At 49.4% G+C, this 22840-nt stretch overlaps 1 protein-coding gene across 1 annotated transcript in view; it reads right to left on the bottom strand.

Moving 5' to 3' along the window:
* PIP4K2B (phosphatidylinositol-5-phosphate 4-kinase type 2 beta) overlaps window positions 1–22840 on the bottom strand; it is a gene marked incomplete at its 5' end in the record, with an annotated part of 32941 nt that overhangs the window by 5991 nt on the left and 4110 nt on the right. The window contains 5 exons of the mRNA XM_083877581.1: window positions 1797–1835; window positions 3674–3820; window positions 6501–6653; window positions 11376–11472; window positions 13768–13865. Of these exons, the coding sequence (XP_083733707.1) occupies window positions 1797–1835; window positions 3674–3820; window positions 6501–6653; window positions 11376–11472; window positions 13768–13865 (534 nt within the window). The remainder of the gene's footprint in view (window positions 1–1796; window positions 1836–3673; window positions 3821–6500; window positions 6654–11375; window positions 11473–13767; window positions 13866–22840) is intronic.

Here is a 22840-nt window from a genome sequence, read left to right as displayed (position 1 = left end):
TCCAAACCAGCTGGGTTACTGTTCTTTATCCCTTCCAGGGCCCATCCTCCCCCAGGGGGTCTCTGCTGTCCAGGGCCCATCCAGGCTCCCTGCAGGGCTGACACAATTCCATCAGCCCAGGGGGAGGAGCCCGGAATTCCCACCTGGATAAACCCTGGGATTGGGGACAGCAGCACAGCCCTGTCTGCACTGGATCCCCAGAGGGAGCCCAGCCCCAGCTCAGCACCCCTGGACCTTCCCCAGGATCATCTCTGCCCCACCAGAGCCACCCCTGGCACTGCAGGAGGGTTATTTTGGGACCAGCAGGAGGCCAGGTGTGTTCTTACTGTTTCTTCTTTTTTTTGTTTTGCTTGGGTTTTTTTGTACTACTACATTTGTATTTTTAATCTTCCTAGCAAAGAACTGTTATTCCTGTTCCCATATCTTTGCCTGAAAGCTCCTTAATTTCAAAATTATAATAATTGGGAGGGAGGGGTTCACATTCTCCTTTCAGAGGGAAGCTCTGGATTTCCCTGGCAGACACCTGGTCCTTCCAAACCAAGACAGAGGGAAAAGGCATCAGGGAGAGCTCAGGAATTGTCAGGGAATCTGTGGGACCTACAGGGAAACTTGAGGGAGATGTGGAGCAAAATCAACTTTAAAGTTTGCAGAGCTGGGCCAGGGGTGCTCCAAGCAGCTCCCAGAATTGACCAGAAATTCATTTTTTTGGATGCTGACTGTGCGGGGAAAGGGGTGATGGTTTGGGAAAAAACAAACAAACAAACAAACAAAAAATGCCTCTCTCCTTAAAGGATTTGAGGAAAAAAAAATCAACCCATGTTTGGAGAGTTTTTTTGAGGGATTCATCCCATTTTTTGAGGGATTTTTGAGGAATTCATCCCATTTCTTGAGGGATTTTTGAGGAATTCAACCCATCTTTGGAGGGTTTTTTTGAGGGAATCAGCCCATTTTTGGAGGGGTTTTTGAGAGATTCAACTCAATTTTTGAGGGTTTTTTGAGGGATTCATCCCATTTCTTGAGGGATTCAATCTATTTTTTGAGGGATTTAACCTATTTTTTGAGTTTTTTTTTTTTTTTTTTTTGAGGAACTCAACCCATTTTTAAAGGGTTTTTTTAGGGATTCAACCCATTTTTAGAAGGACTTTTGAGGGATTCAACTCATTTTTGGAGGGTTTTTTTGAGGGATTCAACCCATTTTCTGAGGATTTTTTGAGGGATTCAACCCATTTTTAGAAGGATTATTGAGGGATTCAACACATTTTTGAGTGTTTTTTTGAGGGATTCAACCCATTTTTGGAGGGTCTTTTTGAGGGATTCAGCCCATGTTTGGAGGGTTTTTGAGGTATTCAACCCATTTTTTGAGGGATTCAACCCATTTTCTGAGGGATTCAATCCATTTTCTGAGGGGTTTTTGAGGGATTCAATCCATTTTCTGAGGGGTTTTTGAGGGATTTGCCTGCAGCAGGCCCTGAGGATCTCTGGGGATGTGGAAGAACTCTGAGCCCCTCAGGGTTTCAGTCATTTTCAGTGACACAGGAGCGTGTGGTGGCTCTGGGGGCTCACACCAACACCTGCCCAACCCAGAGGATTCAGGGCAATCCTGGCAATCCCCTGGCTGAGATCTCTTAGGGCAGGCTGGAGCAGCCCCCAAACCTGAGAATCCTCAGTGCAAACCATGGAACAGCGCGAGCCACTGCTGGGATTTCCACAGGAATCTCAAGGCAGCATCACAGAAGTGTTTTAGGCTCAGTCCTAAATTCCCCCACTGGCAGCAGAAGCCAGTTTAGCCTCCATACCTTCTCTTTATCACTTGCTTCCCTCGATACTGTTGAGCCCTGAAGAAGAAGAAAAAAGAAAATATCATTACTGCACTATGGGTCACACTCCCAATGAATTCATTGACACCATTTAATTTCTCCACGCAGAAAAACAATGAAAGGGAAAAAAATTAAGCAAATATCACTATTGCACTATGGGTCATATTCTCAATTAGTTTATGGACACCTCTTGATTTTTCCATGCAGGAAAATAATGAAAGCAAAACAAACAAATAAAATATCATTATTGCACTACGGATTATATTCTCAATTAATTTATGGACACCTCTTGATTTGTCCATGCAGAACAATGAAAAGGAAAAAAAAAAATGAAAATATCATTATTGCACTATGGGTCACACTCCCAATGAATTCACTGCAATGAATTCACTGACACCTCTTAATTTCTCCATGCAGGAAAACAATGAAAGCAAAACAAATGAAGAAAATATCATTATTGCACTATGGGTCATATTCCCAATTACACTATGGGTCATATTCCCAATTAATTTATGGACACCTCTTGATTTGTCCATGCAGAAAAACAATGAAAGGGAAAAAAATGAAGAAAATATCATTATTGCACTATGGGTCATATTCCCAACGAATTCACTGCAATGAATTCACTGACACCTCTTAATTTCTCCATGCAGGAAAACAATGAAAGCAAAACAAATGAAGAAAATATCATTATTGCACTAAGGATTATATTCCAAATTAATTTATGGACACCTCTTGATTTGTCCATGCAGAAAAAGAATGAAAGGGAAAAAAATGAAGAAAATATCATTATTGCACTATGGGTCATATTCCCAATTACACTATGGATCATATTCCCAATTAATTTATGGACACCTCTTGATTTGTCCATGCAGAACAATGAAAAGGAAAAAAAAAAAAGAAAATATCATTATTGCACTATGGGTCACACTCCCAATGAATTCACTGCAATGAATTCACTGACATCTCTTAATTTCTCCATGCAGGAAAACAATGAAAGCAAAACAAATGAAGAAAATATCATTATTGCACTATGGGTCATAGTCCCAATGAATTTATGGACATCTCTTAATTTCTCCATGCAGGAGAACAATGAAAGCAAAAAAAAAATTAAGCAAATATCATTACTGCACTATGGGTCACACTCCCAATGAATTCACTGACACCATCTAATTTCTCCACGCAGAAAAACAACGAAAGGGAAAAAAATTAAGCAAATATCTTTATTGCACTATGGGTCATATTCCCAATTAATTTATGGACGCCTCTTGATTTCTCCATGCAGGAAAACAATGAAAGGGGAAAAAAAAGAAGAAAATATCATTATTGCACTATGGGTCATATTCCAAATTAATTTATGGACATCTCTTGATTTCTCCATACAGAAAAACAATGAGAACAAAACAAATAAAGAAAATATCATTACTGCACTATGGATCATATTCCTAATTAATTTATGGACATCTCTTAATTTCTCCATGCAGGAAAATAATGAAAGCAAAACAAATAAAGAAAATATCATTATTGCACTATGGGTCACACTCCCAATGAATTCATTGACACCATTTAATTTCTCCACGCAGAAAAACAATGAAAGGAAAAAAAATTAAGCAAATATCACTATTGCACTATGAGTCATATTCCTAATTAATTTATGGACATCTTTTGATTTCTCCATGCAGGAAAACACTGAAAGCACTTTTAAAATCAGCGCTCTTGCCCCTTTTGGTGCTCTCTGGGATGTCAGGAATGGACCAACACTAAACCAGCACCCGCATCCTCCCAAAACCCCCTGAACCAACCCTGGCCAGGGTTCCCAGAGCTGTGAGGAGCCCCCAGCCCCTCCAAAGCCTCACCTTTAGGTCGTATTTCCTGTGCACGGTCAGCCTGTGGCTGAAGACGTTCCTGGTGACCACCATATATGTCTCCACGCCGTCCACGGTGAGACGGTACATGCCCAGGAACTGCGGCAGCAGCGTGTTCCCGTGGCACTCCACGATGAACTGGGGTGCGGCACCAGGGGAGAGGGGTTGTGATCATAGGGGGACTTGTCCCTCAGATTGCTGTGCCTCAGATATTTGCCTCTGATTTCTGTCCCTCAGATTTTTGTCCCTGAGATTTCTGTCCCTGATATTTGTCCCTCCCTCAGACTTCCGTCCCTCAGATTTTTTGTCCCTCACATTTCTGTCCCACAGATTTTTTTTTTCCCCTCACATTTCTGTCCCTGATTTTTGTCCCTCACATTTTTGTCCCTCAGGTTTCTGTCCCTCAGGTTTCTGTCCCTCACATTTTTTTCCTTGATTTTTGTCCTCAGATTTCTGACCCTGATTTTTGTCCCTCAGATTTTTGTCCCTCAGATTTTTTTCCTTGATTTTTGTCCTCAGATTTCTGTCCCTGATTTCTATCCCTCAGATTTTTGTCCCTCAGATTTCTGGCCCTGATTTTTGTCCCTCAGATATTTGTCTCTGATTTCTGTCCCTCAGATTTTTGTCCCTGAGATTTCTGTCCCTGAGATTTGTCCCTCCCTCAGATTTCCGTCCCTCAGATTTTTTTTTCCCCTCACATTTTTGTCCCTCAGATTTTTGTCCCTCAGATTTTTTTCCTTGATTTTTGTCCTCAGATTTCCGATCCTCATATTTCTGACCCTGATTTTTGTCCCTCACATTTTTATCCCTCAGGTTTTTGTCCCTCAGTTTTTTTTTTCCTTGATTTTTGTCCTCAGATTTCCGATCCTCAGATTTCTGACCCTCAGATATTTCTCTCTGATTTCTGTCCCTCAGATTTCTGTCCCTGATTTTTGTCCCTCAGATTTCTGTCTCTCAGGTTTTTGTCCCTGATTTTTGTCCCTCAGGTTTTTGTCCCTGATTTTTGTCCCTCAGGTTTTTGATCCTCGGATTTTTGTCCCTCAGATTTTTGTCCCTCAGGTTTCTGACCCTGATTTTTGCCCCTCAGGTTCTTATCCCTCAGATTTGTGACCCACAGATTTTTGTCCCTCAGATTTTTGTCCCTAATTTCTCTCCCTCAGAATTTTGTCCCTCAGAATTTTGTCCACCAGATTTCTGACACTCACATTTCTGTCCCACAGATTTCAGTCCCTCGGTTTTTTTGTCCCTGATTTTTGTCCCTCAGGTTTTTGATCCTCAGATTTTTGTCCCTCAGATTTTTGATCCTCAGATTTCTATCCCACAGATTTTTGACCCTCAGATTTTTATCCCTCAGATTTCTGACCCTCAGATTTTTATCCCTCAGATTTCTGTCCCTCACATTTCTGTCCCTCAGGCTTCTGACCCTGATTTTTGTCCCTCAGGTTTCTGTCCCTCAGATATTTGTCTCTGATTTCTGTCCCTCATACTTCTGTCCCTCCGATTTCTGATCCTCAGGTTTTTATCCCTCAGATTTTTGTGCCTCCGATTTCTGTCCCTCAGGCTTTTGTCCCTCAAGTTTCTGCCCTTCAGGTTTCTCTCATTGATTTTTGTCCCTCTGATTTTTAATCTTCAGACTTTTGTCCCTCACATTTCTGACCCTCAGATATTTGTCTCTGATTTCCATCCCTCAGATTTTTGTCCCTGAGATTTCTGTCCCTGATATTTGTCCCTCCCTCAGACTTCTGTCCCTCAGATTTTTTGTCCCTCACATTTCTGTCCCTCAGATTTTTTTTCCCCTCACATTTCTGGCCCTGATTTTTGTCCCTCACATTTTTGTCCCTCAGGTTTTTGTCCCTCAGATATTTGTCTCAGATTTCTGTCCCTCAGATTTCTGTCCCTAATTTCTCTCCCTCAGAATTTTGTCCCTCAGAATTTTGTCCACCAGATTTCTGACACTCACATTTCTGTCCCTGATTTCTGTCCCACAGATTTCAGTCCCTCGGATTTTTGTCCCTCAGGTTTTTGATCCTCAGATTTTTGTCCCTCAGGTTTTTGTCCCTCAGATTTTTGATCCTCAGATTTCTATCCCACAGATTTCTGTCCCTCAGGTTTTTGTCCCTCAGATTTTTGATCCTCAGATTTCTATCCCACAGATTTCTGTCCCTCAGGTTTTTGTCCCTCAGATTTTTGTCCACCAGATTTCTGACACTCAGATTTCTGTCCTTCAGGTTTTTGTCCCTCAGATTTCTGACTCCCAGATTTCTGTCCCTGATTTTTGTCCCTCAGATTTTTGATCCTCAGGTTTTTGTCCCTCACATTTTTGTCTTTCAGATTTTTGATCCTCGGATTTTTGTCCCTCAGATTTCTGTCCCTCAGATTTTTGTCCCTCAGATTTTTGTCCCTGATTTCTGTCCCTCAGATTTTTGTCCCTGATTTCTGTCCCTCACATTTCTGTCCCTCAGATATTTATCCCTCACATTTCTATCCCTGCTTTTTGTCCCTCAGATATTTGTCTCAGATTTCTGTCCCTCACGTTTTTGTCCCTCAGATTTTTTGTCCCTCAGATTTCTATCCCACAGATTTCTGTCCCTCAGATTTTTGCCCCTGATTTTTGTCCCTCACTTTCTTGTCCCTCACATTTTTCTCCCCCACATTTCTGTCCCTGAATTTTATCCCACAGTCTTTTGTCCCTCACATTTCCATCCCTCACCCCCAGGGCCCCTTTCCCCCCACAACTCCCCATACAATCTCCCCTACCCACCACCCCAAACCCCAGACCCCCTCAGCAGACCCTGGGGCAGCTCGGGACTCACCGTACCTGGTGGTATTTCTTGAGGATGTTGTGCATCTCGGCCACGTCCTCGCTGGACACGGCCTTGATGACGAACCTCCTGTCGTAGGTGGTGAGGAAGCGGGCCCCGCAGCGGCCCTGGCTGTCGCTGTTGACGGGCGCGCTGCGCGTCACCGAGTTCTGGGGACACACACATGGCGGGGGGACGTGGTGGGAGATGGCACTGCCCTCGGCAGCGGGGACACCCCAAAGGGAAGGTCAGTGGGGATGGGAATGGCCTGAGCAGCTCTGGGGAACAGGGACAGCCCCAAAGGGAAGGTCAGTGGGGATGGGAATGGCCTGAGCAGCGCTGGGGAACAGGGACAGCCCCAAAGGGAAGGTCAGTGGGGATGGGAATGGTCTGAGCAGCTCTGGGGAACAGGGACAGCCCCAAAGGGAAGGTCAGTGCGGATGGGAATGGTCTGAGCAGCGCTGGGGAACAGGGACAGCCCCAAAGGGAAGGTCAGTGGGGATGGGAATGGTTTGAGCAGCTCTGGGGAGCAGGGACAGCCCCAAAGGGAAGGTCAGTGGGGATGGGAATGGTCTGAGCAGTGCTGGGGAACAGGGACAGCCCCAAAGGGAAGGTCAGTGGGGATGGGAATGGCCTGAGCAGCTCTGGGGAACAGGGACAGCCCCAAAGGGAAGGTCAGTGGGGATGGGAATGGCCTGAGCAGCGCTGGGAACAGGGACAGACCCAAAGGGAAGGTCAGTGGGGATGGGAATGGCCTGAGCAGCTCTGGGGAGAAGGGACAGCCCCAAAGGGAAGGTCAGTGGGGATGGGAATGGTCTGAGCAGTGCTGGGGAACAGGGACAGCCCCAAAGAGAAGGTCAGTGGGGATGGGAATGGCCTGAGCAGCGCTGGGGAACAGGGACAGACTGATAGGAACTCCCTGAGCAGCCCCACAGGAACACCCTGAGCAGCGCTGGGGAGCAGGGACAGAGCCATAGGAACCCCCTAAGCAGCCTTAGGAAATAGGGCCAGCCCCACAGGAATTCCCTGAGCAGCCCCACAGGAATTCCCTGAGCAGCCCTGGGAAATAGGGATAGCCCCATAGGAATTTCCTGAGCAACACCACAAGAATCCCCTGAGCAGCCCTGGGATACAGGGCCATCCCCACAGGATCAGCTCAGGGCACCCGCTCTGGCTGGGAACCCCCTGAGCAGCTCTGGGCAGCAGGGCCAGACCCATAGGAATCCCATGAGCAGCCCCACCAGAACACCCTGAGCAGCCCCATAGGAACCCCCTGAGCAGCCCTGGGAAATAGGGACAGCCCCACAGGAATTCCCTGAGCAGACCCACAGGAACACCCTGAGCAGCCCCATAGGAACCCCCTGAGTGGTCCTGGGAAATAGGGCCAGACCCATAGGAACCCCCTGAGCAGCCCCAGAGGAATTCCCTGAGCAACCCTAGGAAATAGGGCCAGCCCCACAGGATCCCCCTGAACAGCCCTGGGAAGCAGGGCCAGCCCTACAGAACAAGCTCAGAGCACCCACTCTGGCTGTGAACCCCCTGAACAGCCCTAGGAAATAGGGACAGCCCCACAGGAACCCCATGAACAGCTCTAGGAAGCAAGGCCAGGCCTAACAGAACAAGTTCAGGGCCCCCAGTCTGGCTGTGAAGTCCAGGTTTGGCACTGCTGAGAGTAAACCCCAATTATTTCGAAGCGTGGACGTGTTTTTAGGGCTTCCACCTGGCCCTGTGATTTGCTGGCAGGTTTTACTCCAACACCTGGGGGCTGTTTTTGGAAGGTGGTTTTTACTGGAGGGTTTTTAGAGATCTAGGATGCACAGGCCAAGAGTTCTCAGCATTTCCTCTCAGGGATTTAAGAACAGTCAGGATATTTCTAAGGCTTCAGAAAAAACAGAATAAAGCAACTGAAATGGCCTGTTGGCTTTTCCATCAAAAAGGAGCTTAGTCTGGCCAAAGTCTCAGTGTTTGGGGGTTTTTCTCCCTTAGATATTTATCCCTCAGACTCTAAGGACCTGGTTTTTTTCCCAAAAAACCTCAGTTGAAGCTCTGCCAGCTGCAAATCTAAGCTCCAGACCCGCAGCAGATCCCCAGGTGTGCTTGGAGGGCTCCAAAAAGGTCACCCTGCACCAAAAGCCCCCCTCAGGCTCTGCTATTCTTACCCCTGGACGTACAAGACGAGTATAAATAGCTTGGTTGTTCTTCTGACAACCAGCAGCATCTGCCTTTAGATCCCTGTCTCCACCCTTAGCAACCAGACAGTGCAGCAGGGCTGGAAAATCCCAGGAAAACTGCAGGGATCAATTCCCTGAGCCACAACCACGAGCTCTTTGTTCTGCTGCCTCTCCCCAGGTAGCTGGGCCTGCTGTCAGCTCCTCCCTCAGTCCCAGCCACTGGTGCTCACACCTCAGGCTGAGCTGTCACTTGTCCCCCTGTGTGTCCCCTCCACCTGCCCAGAGTCATTTTATCAACCAACAACCTCTCAGCAGCATCTCCTTATCACAGATGGGGAGGGCTCTGAAACACAGCAGCACCAAATGTGATCCTTAGCAAGTTTTTTCCAGCATTTCTGGGGCTGGACATTGTGTTTCAGGCTGGGTGATTTATTTTATTTTATTTTATTTTATTTTAGGTGACAGTGGCACTGCTGTGTCCCCCTCCCTCAGCTCTGGCAGCAGAGGGAGCCTGCTCTAAGAGAGAAACAGAGATTTACCACGTCATGCTGCAAGTGAGCCCAGAGGTTTCCTTTCAGAATGAAGCATTTAAAGCTTTTAAAACTTTAATGAAGCAGGGGAAAAAACTCTGCTGCTGCCAACGGCTTTAGAGAGCGTCAGGAAAATAAAGGCAAACAGAAAAATCCCCTTTTGCTGCTCGCTGACATTTGCAAAGGGGTCTGTGCCAGGCAGTTTAATCAGCCCTCACCTCAAAACCACAGAGCTTTTCTTGTGGAGCTGGGAAGCAGAAATCGTGACCACACAGAGCATTTACCAGATTCCCAGCCCTGTACTCCCTTCCTGTCACTCCCACAGCTGGGGTGTTAAACTGGCTCCCTTCCCACTCCAGCCAGCACCTTCTACCCACCTGAATTTAGCCCAAAAAGCCAAAGTAGCCCAGAGATGGGGGGAAGCAAATCCCTCAGAACAACAGGGGGAGTGTAAAGGATAAATTAGGTGTTGAGAGTGTGGGTGACACCTGGGCAGAGCGTGTCCCCAGGTGTGTGACAGGGGCACAGTGGATGCTGCAGCTGCTCTCCCCAGCACACAGGGAGCACGTGGAGGGAGCAGGGAGGCTTCAGCACTCCCTCCATGTGCCTCTGCACTGAGTGTTCCAGGGGATGCCCCTGGAGCTGTGCCCACTCTGTCACCTCATGCTGGGGACACTCCAGTCCCTGACACTCGGCCAGCTCTGGGGCTACCATGGCCTCCCTGGCCCTGCTCTGTGTGATCTGATCTCCCTGCTCAGGGCTGGCCTCCCTGGCTCTGCTCTGTGTGATCTGATCTCCCTGCTCAGGGCTGGCCTCCCTGGCTCTGCTCTGTGTGATCTCTCTGCTCAGCTCCTTGTGCTCAGGGCTGGCTTCTCTGACCCTGCTCAGCTCCTCTTGCTCAGGGCTGGCTTTCCTGGCCCTGCTCTCCGTGATCTCCCTGCTCAGCTCCTTGTGCTCAAGGCTGGCTTTCCTGGCCCTGCTCTCTGTGATGTCCCTGCTCAGCTCCTCATGCTCAGCTCCTCATGCTCAAGGCTGGCTTTCCTGGCCCTGCTCAGCTCCTTGTGCTCAAGGCTGGCTTTCCTGGCCCTGCTCAGCTCCTCGTGCTCAGGGCTGGCCTCCCTGGCTCTGCTCAGCTCCTCATGCTCAGGGCTGGTTTTCCTGGCCCTGCTCTGTGTGATCTCCCTGCTCAGCTCCTCATGCTCAGCTCCTTGTGCTCAAGGCTGGCTTTCCTGGCCCTGCTCAGCTCCTCGTGCTCAGGGCTGGTTTTCCTGGCCCTGCTCTGTGTGATCTCCCTGCTCAGTTCCTCCTGTTCAGCTCCTCATTCTCAAGGCTGGCTTTCCTGGCCCTGCTCAGCTCCTTGTGCTCAGAGCTGACTTTCCTGGCCCTGCTCTCTGTGATCTCCCTGCTCAGTTCCTCATGCTCAGCTCCTCGTGCTCAGGGCTGGCCTCCCTGGCTCTGCTCAGCTCCTCATGCTCAGGGCTGGTTTTCCTGGCCCTGCTCTGTGTGATCTCCCTGCTCAGCTCCTCGTGCTCAGAGCTGGCCTCCCTGGCTCTGCTCAGCTCCTCATGCTCAGGGCTGGTTTTCCTGGCCCTGCTCTGTGTGATCTCCCTGCTCAGCTCCTCGTGCTCAGGGCTGGCCTCCCTGGCTCTGCTCAGCTCCTCATGCTCAGGGCTGGTTTCCTGGCCCTGCTCTGTGTGATCTCCCCATGCTCAGGGCTGGTTTCCTGGCCCTGCTGCAGCAGCCAGAGCTCTGCCATCTCCCTGTCCCCAGAGCTGAGCCCAGCTGTGTTAACAGCAGACTCCTCTCCAAGAGAACCAGCCCCTCTGGCATCATGGGGTGCATCCCAAAGCAGGAGCCACCTCGATACACCCAAATCAACAACACACACTTGACTGAAAGCAGCAGCTCCACCTGAGCCTGTGCAAACACTGGTTTTCCTTGCAGATATTCCACGCTGGATCATTGTCATCCTCCAGCTCCTGCCTGTCCACAGCCACCTGTGTCCCCATTTCATGCTCTGGGAACAGGGACCACCTTCTCCTCCCACTGCCCAGTGCCTGCCACAGCAACATCCCCTCCCCTGCCGTGGTTGTGGTGGAAAAACTCAGATTATAAACCCAGAGAAGCAATGTTTTCCCCATGGTTTCTGTGCTGGGGGGCTGCCCTGGCCGAGGAAGGGAAGGGAGGGTACCTGGTAGTCCTGGTCGTCGATCCCGAATCTCTCCCGGAGGTTCCGGAACACCAGAGGACAATACTCCTTGAATTTAAAGCGGCTCGGCAGGTTCTCCCTAGGGCAGGGCACAGGAGAGGAGTGTGTGCATGGGGAGAGGAGCAGAGAGTGCAGTGGAGCTGATAAAGGAGCCTCTTGGAATTTACAGTGGGATATATCATATAATGGAACTGATATAGGGGCCTGGTATCTTGGAATATATAATGGAATATATAGTGGGATATATAGTGGGATTTATAATGGAACTGATAAAGGAGCCTGGTATCACGGAATATATAATGGAATATATAACATAGTGGAAGTGATAAAGAAGCTCCATATCTTGGAATATACAATGGAATTTATAGTGGGATATATAATACAATGGAACTGATAAAGGGCCTCATATCTTGGAATATATAATGGAATATATAGTGGGATATATAATATAATGGAACTGATAAAGGAGTCTCTTGGAATTTATAGTGGAATATATAATATAATGGAACTGATATAGGGGCCTGGTATAGAGAATATATAATGGAATATATACTAGAATATATAATATAATGGAACTGATAAAGAAGCCTGGTATATGGAATATATAATGAAATATGTAATATAATGGAACTGATAAATGGGCCTGGTATTATGGAATATATAGTGGAATATATAGTGGGATAGATAATATAAGGAACTGATATAGGGGCCTGGTATCTTGGAATATATAACGGAATATATAGTGGAATATATAATAAAATGTGACTCATAAAGAGGCCTGATATCATGGAAAATATAGTGGAGCATATAGTGGAATATATAATATAATATGACTGATAAAGGGCCTGGTATCTTGGAATATATAGTGGGATATATAATATAATTGAACTGATAGAGGAGCCTCGTATCTTGGAATATATAATGGAATATAAAATATAATGATAAAGGGGCCTGGTATCTTGGAATATATAATATAATGGAAGTGAAAAGAAGCTCCACATCTTGGAATATACAATGGAATTTATAGTGGGATATATAATACAATGGAACTGATAAAGGGCCTGGTATATGGAATATATAGTGGAATATATAATATAATGGAACTGATAAAGGACCCTCATATCTTGGACTATATAATGGAATATATAGTGGAATATAAAATATAATGGAACTGATAAAGGGCCTGGTATCTTAGAATATATAATGGAATATATAGTGGAATACATAAAATAATGGAACTGATAAAGGGGCCTGCTATCAGAAACCGTGGGAGAGACAGATGCAGATAAAGGATGCCTGGGGTAGGAGTGACCAAGAAACACCTTGTGAGACTTTGTAACGATTACCAAGTACCTGATGTCATGAGGGATGTATAAACAATGTCACTGAAAATAGAGCCCTGTGTAAGTGCCATACAAGAAAAACCTTCTATAAACACCTTGAATGCTCAATAAATTGGGATTCTGATCATAATGGGGAGAGTCCCTGCCCCTCACACAGCTGTCCCTGCATGCACACACAGTCTCCCTGCACACACACAGTGTCACACAGCTGTCACACACTGTCCCCACTGTCCCTGCACACCAGGAAGAGCTGCAGGAGCACAGGGGTGGCCTCTGGGTTCAGATCCCATCACTCAGCCCCACAAAGGCCCAGGCTCCCCAAACCAGCTCAGCCACAGCCCCCAGGAGAGGGGGGATCAGCTCCAGGCAGGGGACAATGACACCATTCCCTGCCACTGAGGGAGCTGCATCTGCTCCTCCCACAGCCCTGATCCTGCCCACAAGGGAGAAGCAGAGTTTGGGCCCTGCTTGGACACAGTGGGAGAATTTGGCAGCTTGTTCTCCATGAGAAACCCGCACAGCCACACGTGGGGAGCTCAGACCCCCAGAGCAGCAGGGGAAGGACAGATCCCTCTTGCTGTGAGTGCCAGGGGAGACAAACTTCCCAATCACCTCCCACTCTGCAAAGCTGATCCCTCTGAAACTCAGGGAGGACAAAGGATTGATCAGGGAGCACTGCAGCCCTGCAGAGCCAGGGTGGAGAACACTGAGGAGCACCAGCCACAACCACGACTCCAAAACAGCTCCCAAAAATGGGTTTTTCAGGAAAAGGAGACAGGGATAACTCCAGAGAGACTCCATGAGCCCAGCAGAGCTGCCTCCTGTGAACATTTTCATCCCCCAAAGGATGGAAACCAACCACCACAGAGCACTACAGTGACAGACTGACCCCACATGGCCTGTCCAGGGGTCTGGGCAGGGCACAGGGCTCATGTCCAGCCACACTGGATCCTCCTGGCAGTTCAGGAAGCCTCCCCCAGCCCAGTTTGGCTCCCCTCTGACCACAGAGAGGTTGAGAAGCTCCCACTTACTTGTTGAAGAGATGATTGTCCACCTTAATCTTACTGTAGGCTTTGAAGTCATCGGGCATTAACATGACAGGGACGGGAACATTGCTGAGCTCGTTGATCTGCAGGAGAAAGGAAAGGGACACTCAGGGCCCAGGTCCCACTGCCCTGGGACACCCAACACCCCCAGGGATGGGTTTGGGGCACTGTGACCCACCTGGGGAACACTGTGGTGACATGTACTGGTGTGTTTTGGCCAGTTTTTTGTATGTTTTTGTTTTCTGTTGTTTAACAATGGTTTTCCCCACACAACCATTTTACCTCATTATGGTTTACCCCAGTTATCGTTATTAATTAATCATCATTTGTGTGACACCTGGATCCTGTCCATCACTTCGAGGCCTCACCTTTTGTCTAAAAACTTCTTGTGAAAGCTTTGGATGGTTGGAAAGGTCCAGGTTTCCCTGTCCTCCTTTATTTCTTGATTTGTCCTATGGTTTGTCACTTAGGTTCAGGGTCACTCTGGACTGGCTCCAAGCTGTGACCTCCCCACTCCCCCAGCCCCAGATTTAAGGGGAGAAAGAGCAGTGGGAACCTTTTTTGTGGAAGGTTCCTGGAGCAAGGAAGTGGCGTGAACCTAATAAAATCCAGCTGAAGCTTCCTACCAGAGTTCCATCCCTTTATTTCTCACACTGCTCATGCTGCTGCTGAGGCAAGGACCCACAGGATGGGGATTGTATTCCAAAATACAGAACCGCAGCTTGCTGTGCAGGTGCCAGAGCCAGCCAGGGAGAGTGGGCAAGAGCCCCAAGAGAAGCACCAGCACCACCACAGTGACAGGGCACAGCAGCACCTCATTCCATCCCGTGGTGAGAGACAACCCTTCTCCTTCCATCCTCCTGAGACAGCCCTTCCTCATCCATCCTCCTGAGACAGCCCTTCCCCTTCCATCCCCCTTCCCCATCCATTCACGACACAGCTGAGAACCCAGACAAACCCACAGGCCAAGAACCAGCAGATTTTATGTTTTAACTTAAACCACCTCGTTGAGAAAACGTTCCGATCTTAATTTATTCCTGCCACAAGCCAGGCTGACCAAAGGCTCTGGTGCAGCCCAGCCCAGCTCCCCGTGGCTGCTGTTTCCATGCTGGCTGTCTCCTGTTGCTCCCATCCTACCTTCTCTGGAGAGATGAGTCACTCACTAGATTGTTTTTGCTCCTTAGTCATGTGTGGCAGCCACAGGAACACGGGGAAAAGCAGAAGAATGAATGTTCAGCTACTATTGCACAGGCGGGCTCGTGCTGCAGCACCCAGCAGTGGCAGCATTATTATTATTATTAATAATAATAATAATAATAAAGATCTAGCTCTGTGTCTGGCTGCCCTGCTCCAGTCACTGACAAGGCTGTGCCAGAATCAAGAGCAGGTCAGGAGGTTTCTGAGCTGCCTTTTCTGAGGACAGCCCCTCCCAGGGAGTCCCCACAGCCCCATCTCACTGAGCTCCTGATAAGAACCTGGATTTAGGAAGGAATTCCATTCCAGCTCTGTTCCCATGACTGCTGTGCCAGGCAGGTAATGCTGCAGAGGGACAAGGCTGAGGTTTGGCTCTGTGTCAGCTCTGGGGGCTGTTCCCAGCACCAAAACCTCCAGCAGGTCCAGCACACTCAGAAATCTGCTGGAAAACTTCCCCTGCTGGCTGGAAACAGGGGCCAGGCTCAGGAAAAAGGATCCAGCTCTGGGATTCCCCATTCCCTGAGTGCAGCACTGCCCAAAGTGCTGCCACATCCCTGCTGGGCTGGGCTCAGCCTCAGGGACGTGTCGTGAGCTAATTCCGTGTTTATCCCACCCTTTTCTCCATCGTGAGCACGAAAAAAAAACCCAGACCAGATTTAACAACACGTCAGACTGGGGAAGAAAGACACATCCCAGTGCCAGGAGGGAAGGTGGCTATTTTCAGAGGCAGCCATCCCACACAACAGATCAGAGAAAAGGAAAAACGGCCGTGGTTCCTGGAGGGATGGAGCTCTGTAAATCCCTGCCCTGCAGCATCCAGATGATGCCTGAAATTTGGGCTTTTGTATTTTTTTGGATTAGTGTTTAATTCTGAGCTCCACACGGAGTGTTAATCAGCTCTCATCACAAGTTTGTTCAGACAAAACAATCCTGCCAGGCCTGAGGTCACCATCACTGCCTCAGGCCCGAAAAGGGTAAACAAAAGTGAACTGGAGAGGAGCAAACTGGGGGACTGTGACTTCATCACCTGAAGCTGTAATTGGACAATTAACCCCTGATATACAAATAGAACAAATTTATATCTGCCAAAAAAATTTATACCTGCTCCTGACTTCTCCATCTCGGATGCTCCTGCACTGCCCAAGGTGCATCTGTTAATAAAAGCTTTTAATAAATCCCTGGTTTATTCTCTGTCTAGCCTCTGTTGCAGGTATCCAGCCCGAGGCATCACAGCAGTGCCACAAACCCTCTGGGATGTGTGGAAAAGGCTGCAGGGATGAGTGAATAAATAAATAATAATATATTGCAGGAGTAATCCCAGCAGGGAGAGGCCCCACCCCGGGCTCAGCTCAATCCTGCCCCGAGCCAACCCCTAAACCAGAGGGGAGGGAAAAGAGAACCCACTCCAGGTGAGGAAGGGATCCCCCGGCTCACAGCCACTGCAGGGAGCTGCACCAGAGTCCCACGCAGAGATTTCCCCTCGGGGTGAGGAGAAAACAACTCCTCCTGCACCGAGACAGAGGCGCTGCCTCCAGCCACTAATTATTGCTGTCTAGCAGGAGGGGAAAGCCCGACAGCTCCTGCCACACGCCCGCTCCCATCCCCAGGCTGCTCCCAGCCCTGTTCCCGGCGTGGGGAAAGGCACAAACAAGGCATTATCGGCTCCTCGCCGAGCGGAGGAAGGGTGCTGACGGCTGAGAGGGAACAGCGATCCCGGGGCTGCCTCCTCTCGCTGGCAGCGATTCAGACACAAACGTTCCCAGGCCTCGCTGGGTGCCCTCGTTTCTGCCGCTGGCACGAAAACCTCAAAGGGAGTTTTTGTGGGACCTGTTGCGAGGCTCCTGAGTGGCAGAAATGGTGCGTCGGGAGAGCTCGGGCTCGTTTGTGAGGTGCCAATGCTCCTCGGGAGATCAAACAGCCCCAAAAATCCCCCTCCTGTGGAAGCCTCTCCCCCCTTCCAGCAGATCCCGATGGAGGAGACAGAGAGAAAAGGGAGGGGGTTGTGCTGGGGACCAAGATGAGGATGAAGGGCTGGATCTGGGATTCTGGCCCAGAAGGAGACAGGGAGAGAAGGAATGGGGCTGTGCTGAGCACCAAGATGTGGATGAAGGGCTGGATTTGGGATTCTGGTCCAGGAGGAGACAGGGAGAGAAGGGAGAGGATTGTGCTGGGCACCAAGATGGGGATGAAGGGCTGGATTTGGGATTCAGATTTTGGAGGAGACAGAGAGAAGGGAGGGGGCTGTGCTGGGCACCAGGATGGGGATGAAGGGCTGGATTTGGGATTTTGGCTCTGGAGGAGACAGAGAGAAGGGAGGGGGCTGTGCTGGGGACCAGGATGGGGATGGAGGGCTGGATTTGGGATTTTGGCTCTGGAGGAGACAGGGAGAGAATGAATGGGGTTGTGCTGGGCACCACGATGGGGATGAAAGGCTGGATTTGGGATTTTGGCTCTGAAGGAGACATAGAGAAGGGAGAGGATTGTTCTGGGCACCAGGATGGGGATGAAGGGCTGGATTTGGGATTCAGATTTTGGAGGAGACAGAGAGAAGGGAGGGGGCTGTGCTGGGCACCAGGATGGGGATGAAGGGCTGGATTTGGGATTCTGGCTTTGGAGGAAACAGGGAGAGAATGAATGGGGTTTTGCTGGGCACCAAGATGTGGGTGAAGGTCTGGATGTGGGGTTCTGGCTCTAGAGGAGACAGGGAGAGAAGGAATGGGGCTGTGCTGGGCAACAGGATGGGGATGGAGGGCTGGATCTGGGATTTTGGTCCAGGAGGACACAGAGAGAAGGGAGAGGATTGTGCTGGGCACTAAGATGGGGATGAAGGGCTGGATTTGGGATTCTGGCCCAGGAGGACACAGGGAGACAAGGGAGGGGGCTGTGCTGGGCACCAAGATGGGGATAAAGGGAAGGATTTGGGATTCTGGCTCTGGAGGAGACAAGGAGAGAAGGAATGGGGTTGTGCTGGGCACCAAAATGGGATAAAGGGCTGGATTTGGGATTCTGGCTCTGGGCACCAAGATGTGGATGAAGGGCTGGATTTGGGATTCTGATTTTGGAGGAAACTGGGAGAAGGGAGAGGATTGTGCTGGGCACTAAGATGTGGATGAAGGGCTGGATTTGGGATTCTGGCTTTGGAGGAAACAGGGAGAGAATGAATGGGGTTGTGCTGGGCACCACGATGGGGATGAAGGGCTGGATCTGGGATTCTGGCTCTGGGCATCAAAATGGGGATGAAGGGCTGGATTTGGGATTCTGGTCCAGGAGGAGACAGGGAGAGAAGGAAGGGGGCTGTGCCGGGCACCAAGATGTGGATGAAGGGCTGGATTTGGGATTCTGGCTCTGGAGGAGAAAGGTGATAGGGAGAGAAGGAATGGGGCTGTGCTGGGGACCAAGATGGGGATGAAAGGTTGGATTTGGCATTTTGGCCCAGAAGGAAACAGGGAGAGAAGGAACGGAGCTGTGCTGGGCACCAGGATGGGGATGAAAGGCTGGATTGGGGATTCTGGCTCTGGGCATCAAAATGGGGATGAAGGGCAGGATTTGGGATTCTGGTCCAGGAGGAAACAGGGAGAAGGGAGAGGATTGTGCTGGGCACTAAGATGGGGATGAAGGGCTGGATTTGGAATCTGGCTCTGGAGGACACACAGAGAAGGGAGAGGATTGTTCTGGGTACCAAGATGTGGATGAAGGGCTGGATTTGGGATTCTGATTTTGGAGGAGACAGGGAGAGAAGGGAGAGGATTGTGCTGGGCACCAAGATGGGATTCTGGCTTTGGAGGAGACAGAGAGAAGGGAGGGGGCTGTGCTGGGAACCAGGATGGGAATGAAAGGCTGGATTTGGGATTCTGGTCCAGGAGGAGACAGGGAGAATGGATGGGGTTGTGCTGGGCACCAAGATGGGGATGAAGGGCTGGATTTGGGATTTTGGCTCTGAAGGAGACATAGAGAAGGGAGAGGATTGTTCTGGGCACCAGGATGGGGATGAAGGGCTGGATTTGGGATTCTGATTTTGGAGGAGACACAGAAAAGAGGATTTGGGATTGGGGATGAAGGGCTGGACTGGTCATTTCTAGACCCAGCACTGCCCCCCTGCCCTCCCCCAAGGCAGCTCTGGGCCAGTGGTCACTGGGCCTCTGCTCCTGGCACCAGCCTGGCAGAAAATACAAATTTGTTTAGTTGAATTCTGTTGCTACGCTGGGCTTTTTAATTTTGTTGTTGTTGTTGTTTAAGCACCGTGTGCTCCCACAGCAACACCCCTGCCTGCCACTTTCCCACGGGAGAGGAACAAAAAGCCCCCACACACCTCGGGGAAAGGGATCTCCCAACCCCTCCCTTCTCACAGCACCACCCTCAGCATCCAGCCCCCTTCCCAAGGATTCTCCAGCCAGATCCTGAAAAATGAGGAGCCCAGAGGAAAACCTGGCCAGCAGCACCTCTCACCTCTCTCCTCAGGCTCATCCTGGGGGAATCTGAGCAGCCTCCAGGAGGGAATAACATGACAAATGCCTGGCAGATGTTTGCTGTCTCTCCTTCTCCCCAGGGAGAGGCGTGGAGCAGATTAAATATAGCAGAGAGTGTCTGAGTGAGTGTGTGAGAGTGTGGCCAGGGGTATTTCTGCTCCAGGAGGCAAGGTCACAGCAAGGTGCACGGCTCAGCTCCCCCAGGAGCACATTCCCAAAGCTCTGTCCCCAAAAAGAGGAGGGAGTTTGGCTGGGGCAGGATCTCAGGGGATGTGGGTACCAGGGAGATGCTGGGTGTGGTTCTGGAGGAGGCAGGGGCAGAGGGGCAGCACATACTTAAATCTTTACACTTAAACCTTTATATTTAAACCTTTACACTTAAATCTTTCCCACAAACACACACCTGGGCCCTCACAGGCTGTTCTGGACATCACAGCCACTGCAAGGCAGAGGATCAGCGGGGCCTGCCCGGGGTGGAGCCACAGAGTCCCCAAAGTAGGGACAGAAGGGCTCATTGGGAGCCCAGGGATTTGCATCCACACCCACAGCGATGCTGGGTGTCCACAAGGCTTCTGGATTTTTAACCCTGATCTGCCCTCAAATCCAGTTCACTTTGTGGTCCTGATCTGCTCCCAAATCCAGTTCACTTTTTAGCCTTGATCTGCTCTCAAATCCAGTTCACTTTTTAGCTCCAATTTGCTCTCGAATCCACTTCACTTTTTAACACTGATCCACCCTCAAATCGACTTCACTTTCTAGCCCTGATCTGCCCTCAAATCCACTGCACTTTTTAGCTCCAATTTGCTCTCAAATTCACTTCACTTTTTAGCCCCAATCTACTCAAATCCAGTTCACTTTTTAACCCTGATCTACTTCCAAATCCACTTCCCTTTCTAGCCCTGATCTGCTACCAGATCCACTTCATTTTTTAACCCTGATCCACCCTCAAATCCAATTCACTTTCTAGCCCAGATCTGCTCTCAAATCCACTTCACTTTTTAGCCCAAATCTACTCTCAAATCCAGTTCACTTTCTAGCTTTGATCTGCTCCCAGATCCACTTCACTTTTTAACCCTGATCCACCCTCAAATCCACTTCACTTTTTAGCTCCAATTTGCTCTCAAATCCACTTTGTGGCCCAGATGTGCCGTGAATCCCCTGGAAAACCATCCCATTTTTGCCCAGAGTCCTCCATCTCCCCAGCACAGACCAGCCCGGGATCAGAGCACCATCCCAAAGTGCATTTTGTCATTTGGCAGCAGGAGTGGCACCACCAGAGCCCCACAAAGGGCTGGGACACACGCCGGGGCTCTCAGGATTTCAGACAGACCTTCAGCAGGAGGGACACGGGCACCATTCCCGTTTTTCCCTGGTTTTGCCAAGGCCTGAGAACAAAAAAGCGATTCCCAGGCGCTGTCCTGAGCCACCCCACAAGGACAGAGCAATCAAAGCTGCCCAATCCCAGAGGGAAAAGCAGCTGGAAGCCAACCAGGATCAAAAGCAGGAGGTGAGAGAGGAAAAACCTCCTCCAGTGCTCAAACCTTTCACCCTCAGCACAACCCACTTTTTCAGGGCTGCAAAAACACCTCTTCCCTCTCTCTCTGTGCCAAGCTTTTCCTTCCTGGTCACTGAAATTCTTCAGGACTCTGCCTCGATGATTTCACCACCAAAACCAATTCCCTTTCCCAATAAAAGCCACATCAACATTCCGTGTCATTCAGGGACAGCTGTTGGGGATGAACGGGCCAGGCATTAATTTCGTTTTCAAAACCTGACTGCAGGCTCAGAGTGGCAATTAGCATTAGTAAATTGATGGGGAAATGCCGTTTGTTTACTAACAAGATGCAGCTGATGGAGTGTGGGAGAGCCCCACTCTCTTCAGGGATCTTTTGCTACAGGAAAAATAAAGATACTTTGTTCTCCTCAAAGCTTTCCAATCAGGCATCTTGGTGAGCTTTAGTTAAAACTTCAGGATGCTCTGGGGAAGGAGGTAAAAGACACACGGGGAAAAAATCACTTTTTAGCACTGAGACAAACCCACAGCTGCATCAAAACTCTGCACAGAGCAGCAACTGGGTGAAGGTTTGAGGGGAAAAAACCCTGTTTTCCATGAATTAGAGCATGATTAATCAGTATCCACGCTAAAAACGCCAGGGAAGAGTGAATCTTGGAGTCAATAATTCCTCTGGGGACAACCAGGATGCTTTGAGATGGAAATAAAAGATAAATAAAATAAAAGGATCCACTGGTGATAGCAAAACCAATCTATTCCTGGAAAAAAAAAAAAAAAAAAAAAAAAAAAAAAAGTACTTGGAAAGCTGCTGGAAAGGGACCAAGCAGTGCCACCCTCTTGTCTCCAATCCTGTAATCCAGGCTCCCCACAGGTGGGCAAAGCTGATGCTTCCCTTGGTCCAAAAAAAGCTGAAAAATGGGAATATTCAACAGCTGACCCATGGCCACGGCAGCCAGAGGAAAAGAGCAGGGAAATTAACTCTCTTCTCCTCGCTGAACCAGCCAGGAAAACCTGATTTTATCTCCCAAAAGGGAAAAGGGCTCCTGGAATGAGGATTGGAAGAGGAAAAGGGCTCCTGGAAGGAGGATTTAAACAGGAAAAGGACTCGTGGAAGGTAGATTTAAACACAAAAGGGCTCCTGGAACGTGGATTTGAACAGGAAAGGGCTCCTAGAATGAGGAATTGAACAGAAAAGGGCTCCTGGAATGAGGATTTAAACAGAAAAGGGCTCCTGGAATGAGGATTTAAACAGAAAAGGGCTCCTGGAAGAAGGATTTGAACAGGAAAAGGGCTCCTGGAGTGTGGATTTAAACGGGAAAAGGGATCCTGGAATGTGGATTTGAACAGGAAAGGGCTCCTGGAAGAAGGATTTGAACAGGAAAAGGGCTCCTGGAGTGTGGATTTAAACGGGAAAAGGGATCCTGGAATGTGGATTTGAACAGGAAAGGGCTCCTGGAAGGAGGATTTGAACAGGAAAGGGCTCCTGGAATGAGGAATTGAATGGAAAAGGGATCCTGGAAAGAGGATTTGAATGGGAAAGGGCTCCTGGAACAAGGATTTGAATGGAAAAGGGCTCCTGGAAGGAGGAATTGAACAGAAAAGGGCTCCTGGAAGGAGGAATTGAACAGAAAAGGGCTCCTGGAAGGAGGAATTGAAGAGGAGCCCCGGGAGGAGCAGGGTGGGAGCCAGGCCCTGGGTGGTTCCAGGGGCTGCCATATGCTGCTCTCTCCAGAGGTCAATCAGAGCCAGGGCTGTTCCCAGAGTGCCAGGACCAATTTGTGCCCTGTGAGGGTTTGATTTGTGGCAGATGCTGCTGTGGCAGGGCTGGAGCCAAGGCTGGGGAGCTGAGAGTGCTGGGCTGCCCTTCCCAGAGCTGCAGTTTCCC

This window comes from Zosterops lateralis (genome assembly GCF_965231275.1).
Source record: "Zosterops lateralis genome assembly, chromosome: 24".
Taxonomy (NCBI): domain Eukaryota; kingdom Metazoa; phylum Chordata; class Aves; order Passeriformes; family Zosteropidae; genus Zosterops; species Zosterops lateralis.
This window is presented reverse-complemented; position numbering and strand designations above follow the sequence as displayed.